This window comes from Mirounga leonina, unplaced genomic scaffold (genome assembly GCF_011800145.1).
Source record: "Mirounga leonina isolate KUSES-001 unplaced genomic scaffold, KU_Mleo_1.0 Mir_91, whole genome shotgun sequence".
Classification (NCBI taxonomy): Eukaryota; Metazoa; Chordata; class Mammalia; order Carnivora; family Phocidae; genus Mirounga; species Mirounga leonina.
Window position 1 is genome coordinate 45,701,354 of NW_023270839.1, and position 16,017 is coordinate 45,717,370.

The 16,017-nt window shown below is 34.9% G+C and overlaps 1 protein-coding gene across 10 annotated transcripts in view; it reads right to left on the bottom strand.

Annotated features, from left to right (window-relative positions):
- MYO9A (myosin IXA) overlaps positions 1–16,017 on the bottom strand; it is a 272,310-nt gene that overhangs the window by 211,781 nt on the left and 44,512 nt on the right. For all 10 annotated transcript variants that reach the window (XM_034993654.1, XM_034993659.1, XM_034993658.1 and 7 more), the window contains exon 3: positions 3,121–3,215. In XM_034993654.1, coding sequence (XP_034849545.1) covers positions 3,121–3,215 — 95 coding nt within the window. The remainder of the gene's footprint in view (positions 1–3,120; positions 3,216–16,017) is intronic.

Genomic DNA, 16,017 nt, shown 5'->3' on the forward strand with positions numbered 1-16,017 from the left:
GCTTTTTGTTTATTCATTAGTGTTTTAGATTCCACATAGTACATTAAATTCTTAAACCCACCCTGCATAGCAAATATTACTGCCTATTTCACAAGTGGAGAAACTGATGCTCAAAGATATTAAGATCATGCAGCCACTAAACAGCAGAACTATGATTTGAAGCCAGGTCTGTTTTAACTACAAAGGCTCCCTCTTTCTACTAACATACTCCTAAACATCTCACCTTCCTCCTCTCCACTCCATGAGTTATACTGCTATGAGAGTTAGTTACCCATAAAATAAGATCTACTCATATTATTCCTCTACTTTCACTTGCTACTCATACTAAAGTACATAAGGGTGAACAGGTGTTACATCTACCTGGGATTGTTTTATTTCAATGCATCAGCATACAAAAAGAAAAAATAGACAAAGCAAATATGGCAAAATGTGATAATTCTTGAATCTAAATAGGCATTCTTTCTATTACTCTCTTTACTTCTGGGTACACTTCAAATTTTTTATAATAAAATCTTTAAAATCTGCTTCCCAGTCAAGAGGATAAATTAGATACATTAGAGCTTTATTCACAATCTGAAATCAACTGAACACTATGTCCATAATCTGAAGCCATTGAACTTACCTCCTCAAGTACACCAAGCTCTTGTTATGATTCCATTCATCTGTTAATGCCAATTCCTCAAATGATAATGTGATTTCCCACTTTTTCTGCTTAGCAATTTTTCAAGACCCAAAATAAAAATCACCTTTTTTTTGTGAACTTCTCCAGACACATGCTTCAATCACTGTACTTATCTCATTTACTGTAATCCTCTTATGTAAACCTATCTCTCCCAAAAGACTATGAGAACTTTAATGGCAGAGAACATGTGTACTTTTTTTGTCCTCAACACTTAGCACAGTGCCTGGTACTCCATAAATGTTTGCCTAATGAATGATAAAATGAAAGATGAAAATGTTTAATATATATTTGCCAAGAGTTAAAAATTTTCAATATGAAAAAAAATTTTCAATATGTATGTGTTGACTTACTAATCAAGATGAAGATTTCTGCTCATCACTGTTGTAAGAGAACATTTAACCTTTTCAGATAATCGCTTAACATACAAGAGCCAGACTTTCATTCATAAAATGGGAAAATAAATATCTGCCATTCCTAACTCATGAAACTGTCTTAAGAATCAATGAATATATATAATAATACTTTGTAAGTTACAAAGCAACATATACAACTGTACCTATTATCAACATCTCTTGTATCACAATCATAAATACTAGAAAAGTGCAACTTGACAACCTGACTGCATCCCATTTTTTTAGTAAAAGTACCAACTATACTTTTGGAAACATGGTTTTCAAATCAGAAAGGAAATGAGTTATGAAACTCACCACTGAAGGACTTATTCTTCTTGTTTTGTTTTTCTTGGGGGGGTGGGTAGAATACACATAGTTTGGGTCAAATTTTTTAAATTAAAAGCAGAAGTGAAAAGCATAACTAAAATAGCATAAAAAGAAAAATACTAACCAATCTCACTATTAATATGGATGGAAAAATCATAAATAAAAACTAGGAAACAATAGAACAACCAATTTATATGCACGTGTATAAATATGTGTACTTATGTATGCGTGTGTGTGAGTGTATCTTTGTACGACCAAGTGGGATTATTTTCCCAGGAACACAAAACGATTCAGTATTAGGAAAATAATGGTAACACTGACAGATCTCAGAATGAAGATCATGCTAATCTTCACAGATGCCCAAAATGCCTTTGGTAAAATGCAATATCATTTTGTTACTCAAAAAACCACTAACAGAAAATTTAAATTGATGCCTAATTCATTAATGTGGTAAAATGGCCTAAAATCAGTATTTTACTGATAGAATATCTATTCTAAAATAGAATATCTATTTTTGCAGATATACCAAGAAAAGGTAAAAGAAACAATAGTAAAGCTAATGCAAACAATAAAATAATTCAATAAGATAACAAGATACAACTTAATATAAAAATTAATAAATTTCATATATATGAACATATATGCATGAATATATATCATATATACAAACAACTAGAAGATACAACGTAAGAGAAAATCACTTTTAATAACAACAAAACATTAAAATAAGATACTTAGGAAAACACTCAGTAAGAAATACAAAAAAATTTAAAGCATTTCTAAATAGCACAAAAATGTCAATTATTCCCAAATTAATATATACACTTAACATTAGTCCAATAAAATCAAGCCATGAAAGACATGGAGGAAACTTTAATATATAGTGCTAAGGCAAAGAATCCAAACTGTAAAGACTATAAGACTATAAGGTTCCAACTATAGGACATTATGGAAAAGGCAAAACTAGGGGTACTATAAAAAGGTAAGTGGTTGCCAAGGGTTATTGGGTAAGAAGGGATGAACAGGCAAACCACAGAGGATGTTAGAGCAGTAAAACTATTCCACATGATACTGTAATGGTGAATAAATGTCTTTATACAACTGTCAAAGCCCAAAGAACATACCACACAAATGGAACACAACAATGCAAGATGTTATTAATAGGGGAAACTGGTCAATAGGGTGAAGAGGTATTTGGGAACTCTTTGTACTTTCTACTCATTTTTGTTGTGACCCTAAAACTGCTCTAAAAATAAAGTCTATTAGATGTTTTAAAGTTAGGAAGAATATTGCTATAACAACCAGAAGTACTCTATTTACAGACTGTATAAGAAATGTTATTGTAACAAAATTAAATTTCTTGAATATAACAGCATTATGTTGGAAAATGCAGCTGTGATTCATGTGGGGAGTCAAATTATATGCCCAACTTACTCAAAAACAAATTTAAAAAAATGAATGTATGCATAATACAGAGAAATAAAGTAAATGCAGCGAATTGTTAACAATTAGCAAATCTAAGTTACAGATGTATGCCTTACACTATTCTTTGAACTTTTCTCAGGCTTCAACTTTAAAAAAAAAAAGGTTAGAGGAAAATAATTGAATGCAGACACCAAAGTCACTATTCTCATTAAAGAGCAAATGAACAGTCTATGGATTATGAAGAGGCAATGGTGAAAATATAAACATACTCCAAAACCTGCTACTGCTACTTACCCAAGTACAGTGCCAGTTTCTTGGTAATTTACTTGAATAAATTTGCCAAAACGACTTGAATTGTTATTATGAGCTGTCTTTGCATTTCCAAAGGCCTGTCGAAATAAACAGTTATTAATTTCATTTTAAAAAATGAAAAATCTTGCTTAGGTTGGCTCAAAGAAACAAAATGCAATTCTCCTTAACTTCAGACTCATATGGTTCAGGTAAAGTAAAAGAGAGCAGGGCGCCTGGGTGGCTCAGTTGTTAAGCATTTGCCTTTGGCTCAGGTCATGATCCCAGGGCCCTGGGATCAAGTCCCACATCGGGCTCTCTGCTCAGCAAGGAGCCTGCTTCTCCGTCCCCCTCTTCCTCTGCCTGTTGCTCCCCCTGCTTGTGCTCTCTCTGTCAAATAAATAAATAAAGTCCTTAAAAAAAAAAAAAAAGAGAGCAACTAATAGTTGAAATAAAACCAAGTAGAAAGTACTTCATGCTTTTCAGTAAAATAAATCTTAATTTTAAAAACTTAACACTCCTTAAAATAATTTAACTTTTACATTCGAGAGCCAGCAAGCTTCCTTAATATATTTCTATATTTTTTTAAATCTTGCTAAATTAAATAGGAGCTAGAAACAGAATAATTACATCAAAATAATTGCAATTTTAGAATAGTATAAATGAAATAAAATTTCACTACATAATGTATTACACTTTATTACATCAACCTAAAACAAAGCTACAGTACTATTTTAAAAAGAATTAAAAATATATGTTGCCTAAATTGTTACCAAAGTATACACAATGCAATAAATACTACCCAGCATAAAGATAAACTAGTACATGCATCAACACTGATAAATATGAAAACATTGTGACATGTGGAAAAAACCAGACTCAAGAGTACATACTGTACTATGAAATTTTAGAAAAGGCGAAGCAACAGTAACAAGAAGAAGATCAGAGTTGTCTGGGAATTGAGAAATGTGTAAAAGGGGCACAAGGAGTAATAAAAATATTCTATAGCTTCATTGTATGATAGTGGCTATATAAGTCTATATACATTTATCAAAAATCATTGAACTATAAATTTTAAATGGCTTTACTGTACTGTAAGTTATATATCCCGATAACATTTCTTAAAATTGAAATTTAGAAGAATAATCCCTGGTTGAACTTACACATTCAACAACTTGAACGAATTTCCAAGACATAATGCTAAATGAGAGAAGCTAGTCTCAAAACTTTACTTACTGTATGATTCCATTTCTGTGACATTTTGAAAAAAACAGCAATGGAAATCAGACAAGGAGTTCCCATGAATTAGTATGGGAGGGAAGTAAGAGAATATGAAGATAAAGAACAGTGTGAAGGAGTTTCAAGAAGTAGTGGAACTTTTCTGTATTCAGATTGTATAGAGACAGTTACCCAAATTAATGTTTCAAAATTCATAAATTTTACTGAAAATTTAATTCTTTTTATAATTTAAATATCTCCTAAAAAAAAGTAAATAAAAAAATTAAGGCCCAAAAAAAGACCATTTCTAATATGTAAATCTGAAAATCTTCATCATAAGCCAGCCCACACTAAAAGGAACATTAAAGGAAGTCCTTCATGCAGAAGAAAAATATCATACTCAAATATGGACCAAGTACAGAATGGAGAACAGCAAAAATGGTAACTACAAAGGTAAATATGTAAAGTATTTATTACTTAAATCTCTTGAAAAGATCACCGAAACTGAGGTCAGAGAAAATGATAAAGATCTCTGAAAATCCCCTCTTCTTCATAAGAGAAATAAAACTAAAAAAAGTATCCAAATCGGGGCACCTGGGTGGCTCAGTCGTTAAGCATCTGCCTTCGGCTCAGGTCATGATCCCAGGGTCCTGGGATCAAGCCCCGCATCGGGCTCCCTGCTCCTCGGGAAGCCTGCTTCTCCCTCTCCCACTCCCCCTGCTTGTGTTCTCTCTCTAACTGTGTATCTCTGTGTCAAATAAATAAATAAAATCTTTAAAAAAAAAAAAAAAAAGTATCCAAATCAACTTTTTGACAATTCTAGAAATTAACTAAAAGCTTACAATAATCCTTTGTAAGGGAACACTTAATCAAGGAAAACAGCTGAATCTCAGTAAGAAAAACAGACATTGTGGCATTTTAACCTACCCAATTACCATCTCCCTCTCCCTAGCTCCATGCTGAAAAGAAATGCAACACTCTATAATTAGTCTGTTTCAAAGGCAGCCTAGAAGCCACTGAAGTATCAAAACAGGATTACAGCCAAAGCCCCATCCCACAGGTAACTGTCAGAATTTGAGCTATATGGCAATTCCCTGGAAAACCTCACTCAAAGGATTATCTTTACCTGACCTAACTTGGAGTTCACTCACAAGAGACAGCCTTTTCACCCATGTATGTTTGTTAAAAACAATCAGAGGCAACTGTTTAAACACTGCAACTGCCTAAGTTAGCAAGGGGAGAATGAGGCAAAAAATGAGGTAATGAAACAACTTAAAAGGAAAACATAGGAATGACTTGTACAAAAGGGGCATTTAAAGATCTGAAGTAGGGGCGCTTGGGTGGCTCAGTTGGTTAAGTATCTGCCTTCGCCTCAGGTCATGATCCCAGGGTTCTGGGATCCAGCCTGACTCAGGCTTCCTGCTCAGCAAGGAATCTGCTTCTCCCTCTGGCTTGTGCTCTCTCTAAGTAAATAAATAAAATCTTAAAAAAAAAAAAGAAAAAGATCTGAAATATTCCAGGGAATGTAAAAGGTGTTTTACCTGTGCAGGACTGTGCACATGCCCAGAAATATACACATGCTCAGTAAAGAGTGGAGATCTCTGGTTGATATTTAAGCTCTATGTAAATAGGAAGTAAAAGGTAAGGCAGATTTGACAACTGCCTGGTTAAATGTTGACAAGCATCCAAGAAGGACACAGAACTTCACAGAAAAAAAACTGGGAGCCTTATTGCTTCAGGACATTTAAAAAAAATCCTTGTCCAGGGCACCTGGGTGGCTCAGTCGTTAAGCATCTGCCTTCGGTTCAGGTCATGATCCCAGGGTCCTGGGATCGAGCCCCGCATTGGGCTCCCTGCTCGGCGGGAAACCTGCTTCTCCCTCTCCCACTCCCCCTGCTTGTGTTCCCTCTCTCACTATGTATCTATCTGTCAAATAAATAAATAAAATCTTTGGAAAAAAAAAAATCCTTGTCCAATTATTATCCAACCACTAAGCTAAATGAAGAAAGAATGTAAAGGCCTCACAGGAAAAAGAACAGACTTCACACACTTATTCCAAAGAAGTCATGAAACAACCAAACAGCAATAACAAAACCACCACCACAAACCCTGGGAGGAGGGAAAAATCTCATTTCCAGAACTATCACACTGTATTAATAAAATGGCCCACTTTATACCAAAACATTATAAGACATGCAAAGAGGAAAGAAAGTATGGACCAGGAAAATTTTATAAAAGCAATAAACAGAAACTGTCCCTGACAAAGCCCAGATGTTGGACCTCCAGAGCCAAAACTCTATATCAGCTATTTTAAATATTTTCAAACTAAAGGAAAGTATGAAAAAGATGCCTTAACAATAGAGAATATCAGTAAAGGGCTAGAAATTATAAAAATTCCATTACTGAAAAGTAGATTAACTAAAATGAAAAATTCATTGGAGGGGCTCCAGTACAGACATAAACAAGTAGATAGAGTGGAAAACACGAAATGAGTATTTCAACAATGAAAGGCCCAATACTTCCCAAGTTTCATGAAAAACACTAATCTACATATCCAACAACCTTCACAAACTCCAAGCATGAAAAACTAAAAAGGATCTGCACCTAGACAAATAATGATCAAATTGCTGAAAGACAAAGAATAGTTCTTATATGGTCCTAGGGTCCTGGGATAGAGCCCCGCATCGGGATCCCTCCTCAACAGAGAGTCTACCTCTCCCTCTCCATCTGCCTCTCCCCCCACTTGTGCTCTCTCTCTCTCAGATAAAGAAAATTGTAAAAAAAAAAAAAAAAAAAAAAAAAAAAGAATAGTTCTTATAAGCAGCGAAAAGAGATGAAACACATACCATATAAAGGTTCCTCAATAAGCATAACACATAATTTCTCCAAATAAAACATTAAAACAGTGGAGTTATATATTCAAATCACTGAGAAAAGCCTGTCAACCAAGAAATCTGTGTCCAGTAAAACTATCTTTCCAAATTAAAGGAGAAATTAAAACATTTAAATAAACAAAAATTGAAAGAATACATTCAGCAGATGGGCCTTACAAAAAATACTAAATGAAGTAATTCAAGCTGAAATGAAAAGACACTTGATAATAAAGCAAATCTATATGAAGAAATAAAGACACAAGTAAAGGTAAATGTAAACACAAAACAGAGTATAAATATTTTGTTTGTAACTTTTTCCTCCTACCTTGACCTGAAAGACAATTCCATAAAACAATAAATATAAATCTGTGTGTATGGATATACAATGTAGAAAAATATAATCTATATGAAAATAAAAGCATAAAGGAGGGAGAAAGGAACAGAGCTATACAGAAGAAAATTTTGCATATTACTGAAATTAAGTTGGTAGTAATCCAAACTCAATTGTTATGTTAATCAGAATGCTCAGGAATACCACTAAAAAAATAACCAAAAAACCCAAAAAAAAGAGACAACAACAAAATTAAAATGATATGCTAGAAAACATCTCTTTAACATAACAGAAAGTAGTAATGGAAGAATACAAGACATAAAAAAGCATATAAAAAAAAAAAAAAAATGGCAGGTGAGCCTGGGCGGCCCAGTTGGTTGAGCATCTGACTCTTGATTTCGGCTCAGGTCATAACCTCAGGGTTGTGACATCAAGCCCCACATCAGGCTCCATGCTGGGGGGAAGGCTGCACAAGATTCCCTCTCTCCCTCCCCCTCTGCCCCTTCCCCACCTCATGCAGTCACTCTCTCTCAGAAAAGGAAAAAAATTAAGTAAAATTAAAAAGTGGCAGACATAAATCCTACATTATAAGTAATTACATTAACTGTAAATGGATCAAACATTCCAGTCAAAAGATAGATAAATGGCAGAATAGATTTTTTTTTTTTTTAAGGATCCAACTCTATGCTTTCCCCAAGAGACATACTTCAGAGGTTCAAAGTCACAGACAAGTTCATAGTAGTTCTATATCTACTTTACCTACTTAAAAAATTGAAACTTTGTTTAAAACTTTCCTGCAAACTTATCAGATAAAGGGCTAGTATCCAAAAATCTATGAAGAACTTATCAAACTCAACATCCAAAAACCAAAAAATCCAGTCAAGAAATGGAAAGAAGACATGAACAGACATTTCTCCAAAGAAGATATACAAATGGCCAACAGATACATGAAAAAATGCTCAACATCACTTGACATCAGGGAAATACAAATCAAAACCACAATGAGATGCCACCTCACACCAGTTAGAATGGTTAAAATTAACAACTCAGGAAACAACAGATGTTGGTGAGGATGCGGAGAAAGCAGAAACCTCTTACACTGTTGGTGGGAATGCAAACTGGTGTAGCCACTCTGGAAAACAGTATGCAGTTTCCTCAAGAAGTTAAAAATAGAGCTACCCTACAACCCAGCAATTGCACTACTAGGTATTTACCCGAAGGATACAAACAGTGATTCAAAGGGGCACATGCACCCCAATGTTTATAGCAGCAATGTCCACAACAGCCAAAATATGGAAAGAGCCCAGATGTCCATCAACAAATGAATGGATAAAGAAGATGTGGTATATGGGGCTCTGGGTGGCTCAGTTGCTTAAGCATCTGCCTGTGGCTCCGGTCATGATCCCAGTGTTCTGGGATCGAGCCCTGCATTGTCTGGGTCTCCCTCCCCCTGCTCTTGTTCTCTCTCTCTCTCTCTCTCCCTCCCTCTCAAATAAAAAATGTTACACACACACACACATATACACACACAGGAGTATTACTCAGCCATCAAAAAGAATGAAATCTTGTCATCTACAACGATGTGGATGGAACTACAGGGTATCATGCTAAGTGAAATAAGTCAGTCAGAGAAAGACAAATACCATATGATTTCACTCATATGTGCAATTTAAAAAACAAAACAGATGAACATAGGGGAAGGGAAGGAAAGATAAAATAAGATGAGAGTTGAGAGAGGCAAACCATAAGGGATGCTGAACTCTAGGAACAAACTGAAGGTTGCTGGAGGGGAGGCAGGTGGGGAGAAGGGCTAACTGGGTTATGGGCATTAAGGAGGGCACTTGATGTAATAAGCACTGGGTGGTATATGCAACTGATGAAGCACTAAACTCTATCTCTGAGCTAATAACTTAAAAAAAAATTTTAATAAAATAATAAAATTTAAAAAAAAAACACCTTCCTGCAAAGAAAAACACAGGCCTAGACTGTTTCATATCAATTCTAACACAGATAGTAGGGGGAAAAAAGTTCTACACAAACTCCTCCAAAATTATAAGACATCCCAACTCATTCCCATGAGGCCAGAATTATCCTGAGACAGATGAAGGAAGGAAGGAAGAGAGGGAGGGAGGAAGGAAAAGAAAACTTATCAAAAATTCTAAACAAAATTTTAGCAAACCAAATCCAGTAATATATTAAAGGATAATACATCATGAAAAGTGGTGTTTACCCCAGGAATGCTGAAATGGTTTACCAATCAAAAATCCAGTGATCTAACTCACCGTATTAACAAATTATTCTTTGTAAACCATATGACCATCTCAAATAGACACAGAAAAAGCATTTGACAAAATTCAACAACCATTCCTGATAAAAATTCTAAACAAAGTAGGAATAAAAGGGAATGGTCCTCAATCTAATAAAGAGCATCGACACAAAACCAATAGCTATTATCATACTTAATGTTTAAAGCTGAATGCTTTCCCCCTAAGACAAGAATGTTACTTTCACCACTTACATTCATACTGGCATAATCAGTGAAATCTGCAAGGAAAAAATATCCAGATTGGACAAAAAGAAACAAAACTGCCTTTTTATTCATAAATATGATTTCTTATGTGGAAAATCCAATGAAAACTTTAAAAAAGCCAGAATATTTGTATCTAGCCAGTTTGTAGAATACAAGATCAAAGTGCCAATATCAACTATATATATATATTAGGAACTAACAATTGAAAACTTAAATACCATTTATAAAAGCATCAAAAAATACTGACAAGTATAACCTACTATATATGTTAAAGTCCTCTACATTAAAAACAACAAAATACTACTGAGAGAAATTAGAGACGATCTTCATAAATGGGAAAATAAACTTGTTCATAAGTCAGATGACTTACTATTGTTAGCATATATCAGTTCTCTCCAAATTAAACTACAGATTTAACACTTTCCCAATCAAAGTCCCAAAAAAACTTTTATAGGAAACTCACAATTTAGTTCTAAAATTCATATGGAAATGCAAAGGATAGAATATCCAAACTAAGCAAAAGAAGGATTAATACAACTAATTTCAAAAATTATTATAAAGTTACATAATGAAAGTAGCAAAACACTATCATAAAGACAAATGAATCAACAGAACAGAAGAGAGAATTCAGAAATAAACCCACATATATATGGACAATTTTTTGACAAAGACACAAAGGCACTAAGGTAAAGAATAAAGACCTTCTACAAAAAATAGTCTTGAAACAAGTAGATATTCATAGGAAAACACTGGATCTGCGTGGCTTAGTTGTTAAGTGTCTGCCTTCAGCTCAGGTCATGATCCCGGAGTCCTGGGATCAAGCCCCACATCAGGCTCCCTGCTCAGCGAGAAGCCTGCTTCTCCCTCTCCCACTCCCCCTGCTCGTGTTCCTGCTCTTGCGGTCTTTCTCTCTGTCAAATAAATAAATAAAAAATCTTTAAATAAAAACAAAAAACACTGGATCTATACCTTATACCATATATAAAATAAACTCAAAATGGATCACAGACCTGAATGCAAAACCTGAAACTATAAAACTAATGAAGAAAAAAAAAAACACAGAACATCTTTGCAACCATGGGTTAGTCAAACTTTTCTTAAATATGATACCAAAAGCACAATGCATAAGAGAAGGAAAAATGGCTAAATTGGACTTCATCAAAGTTTAAATTCTGCTCTTCAAAAGGTACTATTAAGAGCAAATCTGAGTGAATCTGAGCAAAGTTTCACCAAAGAGGTGAAAGATTTGTACAATGAAAACTGTAAGACACTCATGACAAAAACTAAAGAAGACACAAATAAATGGAAAGATAGTCTGTGCTCATGGATTAGAAGAATTCACATTGTTAAAATGTCCACACTACCAAAAGCAATCTACAGATTCACTGCAATTCCTATCAAAATTCCAGTGGCATTGTTCACAGAAGCAGAAAAGACAATCCTAAAATCTGTAGAGAACCACAAAAGACCCCAAATAACCAAGGCAATCCTGAGAAAGAACCAAGCTAGAGGCATTACACTTTCTGATTTCAAATTTTATTAAAAGCTATAATAATCAAAACAGTAGAGTACTGTAAAAAAATATATATACAGATTAAAAAAAAAAAAAAAAAAAAAACAGAATAGAGAGCCCAGAAATAAACCCACACATATATGGTCAATTAACTTGGGACAAAGGAGCCAAGAATATCCAATGGAGAAAGGACAGTCTCTTCAATAAATGGTGCTGAAAAAACTGGACAGCCACACGCAAAAGACTGAAACTGTATCCTTATCTTATACCATACACAAAAATCAAGTCAAAATGGATTAAAGACTTAAACATAAGACCTGAAACCATAATACCCCTAGATGGAAAGATACCAGTATTAGAGATGATTCTGGGGGAATGACACCAAAAGCAAAGTAAACAAAAGCAAATATAAACAAGTGGAACTACACCAAACCAAAAAATTTCTGTAGAGCAAAGGTAACCAATAACAAAATAAAAAGGCAACATATCAAATGGGAGAAAATACTGGCAAATCATATACCTGATAAGAGGTTATATCCAAAATATATTGGGAACTCAACTCAACAGCAAAAAAAAACAAAGAACCCAAATAAAAAATGGGCATTCCTCAGGTTTAAAAAAAAAAAAAAATTTTTTCCTATAAAGATCTACAAACGGTCAAGAGGTATGAAAAGGAGCTCAACATCACTCATCATTGTGGAAATGCAAATCAAAACCACTATGAAATAACACCTAATACCTGTTAGAATGGTTATTATCCAAGAAAGAGATAACGACTGTTGGCAAGGATGTAGAGAAAAAGTAACCCGTGTATACTGCTCATGGAAATGTAAATTGGTGCAGTCACTCCAAAAAAAAAAAAAAAACAGTATGCTGGTTCCTCAAAAAATTAAAAATAGAAATACCAGGGATGTCTGGGTGGCTCTACCAAACATTTTAAAAAGAATTAATACCTATTCTCATCAAACTATCCCAAAAAATACAAGAGGAAGGAAAGCTTCTAAATACATTCATGAGGCCAGCATTACCCTGATGCCCAAACCAAAAAAAGACAACACCCACACACAAAAAATCCAGGCCAATATCCCTGATGAACACAGATGCAAACACCCTCTACAAAATATTACCAAACCACAACCACATACCACAATACATTAAAAAGATCACTGACCATGATCAAGTGAGACTTACTCCAAGGATGTAAGAATGGTTCAGTATTCACAAATCGATGTGATACACCACATCAACAAAACAAAGTATAAAAATCATATGATCATCTCAGTAGGTGCAGAAAAACCATTTGACAAAATTCAAATTCCACTGACAATACATACTCTCAAAAAAGTGGGGTTAGAAGGCACATACCTCAACATAATAAAGACTATATATGAAAAACCTACAGCTAACATCATACTCAATGGTGAAAAACTGAGAGTTTTTCCTCTAAGATCAGGAACAAGACAAATATGTCCATATTTGTAGTATATGTTGAAATGTGAAATTGTGATACCTCCAGCTTTGTTTTTCTTTGTCAAGATTGTTTTGGTTAGGGTGCCTGGATGGCTCAGTCGTTAAGTGTCTGCCTTCGGCTCAGGTCATGATCCCAGGGTCCTGGGATCGAGTCCCACATCGGGCTCCTTGCTCCGGGGGAATCCTGCTTCTCCCTCTCCCACTCACCCTGCTTATGTTCCCTCTCTCACTGTGTCTCTCTCTCTCAAAAAATAAATTAAAAAAATCTTTAAAAAAAAAAGTTATCTAAAATATATTAAAAAAAACTTCTAGGGGTGCCTGGGTGGCTCAGTTGTTAAGCGTCTGCCTTCGGCTCAAATCATGATCCCGGAGTCCTGGGATCAAGCCCCGCATCGCGCTCCCTGCTCGGCGGGAAGCCTGCTTCTCCCTCTCCCACTCCCCCTGCTTGTGTTCCCTCTCTCGCTGTGTCTCTCTCTGTCAAATAAATAAAAAATCTTTAAAAAAGCAAACTCTACAACACCAAAAAAAAATAAATAATCCAATTAAATTGGGCAGAGGACCTGAATACATACCGATGGCCAACAGACACATGAAAAGATGATCTATATCACTCATTATCAGGGAAATGCAAATCAAAACCACAATGAGGTATTACCTTACACGTGCTAGAATGGCTATACTCAAAAACACAAGAAATAATAAGTGTTGGTGAGGATGTGGAGAAAAAGGAACCCTTGTACACTCTTGGTGGAAATTTAAATTGGTACAGCCAATATGGAAAATAGTATGGCGGTTCCTCAAAAAATTAAAAATAGAAATACCATATGATCCAATAATCCCACTACTGGGTATTCACCCAAAGAAAACGAAAACACTAATTCAAAGAGATATAGAGATATATGCACTCTTATGTTTACTGCAGCATTATTTACAATAGCCAAGATATGAAACAACCTAAGTGTTCATCAATAGATGAATGGATAAGGAAGATGTGCTGTGTATATACAAAGGGATATTACACAGCCGTAAAAAAGGATGAGATCATGCCATTTGAGACAACATGGATGGACCTAGAGGATAGTATGCTAGGTGAAATAAATCAGCCTGAGAAAGAAAAATACCGTATGATTTCACTCGTAAGAATCTAGGGGAAATAAATAAATAAATAAAAAGCAGAATCAAACCTATAAATAGAGAACAAACTGATAGTTCCCAGAGAGGTAGGGGTGGGAGGTTGGGCCTAATGGGTGAAGGGGAGTGAGAGATAGAGGCTTCCACTTATGGAATGAATAAACCATGGGAATAAAAGGCACAGCATAGGAATATAGTTAATGATATCGTAACAGCATGTATCAGGATAGATGGTAGGTAACTTGCGGTACACACAGCACAGTATTATAAACGTGTGGAATCACTAAGTTGTACACCTGAAACTAATATAGCCTGTCAATTATACTTAAAAAAAAAAAAGAGGTGGTTAAATCTGGGAGAAAATGTGTGCAAACACATATGTGATAAAGGACTTACCCACTACACAAAAAACTTTCAAAACACAGTAAGAAAACACAGTAAAAAGTTGGACAATAAATTTTGACAAACATTTCACCAAAGAAGATATGTAAAAGGCAAATAAACACATGAAAATGTGCTCACAGCGTTAATCATTATAGAATGCAAATTAAAACCTCAATGAGATACCACTACATATATATATGTGAATGGCTAAAATTTAAAGGAATGACTATCAAGGATTAGCAAGGATGTGGAGTAACTGGAACTGACACACACTGCTGGGTGAGAATATAAAATGGTGGGTACAATCACTTTGGAAAAATTTGGCAGTTTCTTAAAAAGTTAAGCATATACCCTATCATATGACCTAGTCATTCCACTCCTAGGTATTTTTTTTTTAAAAGATTTTATTTTTTTTATTTATTCATGAGAGACAGAGAGAGAGACAGAGGCAGAGGGAGAAGCAGGCTCCCCGCGGAGCAGGGAGCCCGATGCGGGACTCGATCCCAGGACCCTGGGATCATGACCTGAGCCAAAGGCAGACGCTTAACCGACTGAGCCACCCAGGCGTCCCTCCACTCCTAGGTATTTACCCAAAAGAAAATGTGTGTCCACACAAAGACTTACAGAGTTTTATATGTAATAGCCAAAAACTAGCAACAATCTAGATATCCATTAACAGGTGAATGGATAAACAAAGTGTGGTACACCCAGACAGTGGAATTCTACCTAAACAAAAGGAATGAATTACTGACACATACAACAACATGGATGAATCCTGAAATAATTATACCAAGAGAAGTCAAACATAAAAGAGTACATAATAAATGATTCCATTTATATAAAAATTAGTTTGTAGAAAATACAAACTAATCTATAGTGACAAAGTAAGTGGTTTCTTATAGATGACTGAGCTGGAAAGGGTTAAGAGAAGAATTACAAAGAGATATGAGGAAACTTTAGCGATAATGGATATATTCAGTATCTTGACTGTGGCGGTGGTTTAACTATTATGTATACATGTCAAATTTTATCAAATTGTACATTTTCAGTATGTACAGCTTAATATATCTCAATTATACCTCACAAAATCCCTTTTAAAAAGTAAGTAATATGAGGCACCTGGGTGGCTCAGTTGGATAAGCATCTGACTTCAGCTCAGGTCATGATCTCAGGGTCCTGGGATTGAGCCCCACCTTGGGTTCCCTGCTTAGTGGGGAGTCTGCTTGCCCCTCTCCCTCTGCCCCTCCTCCCATTCATACGTGCACACTCTCTCTCTCTCAAATAAATAAAATCTTTAAAAAAAAAATAAGTAACATTACCTTTTCCTTTCATCTCTAAAACAAAAATGGTGTATTCTCTATCCTTTCTACCTTTGGTAATATTACTTCTAAAACATTATAGAACTAAATTTTTTCCCCATATTCTTTACATTTTCAAACTTAACTCTTAGAAT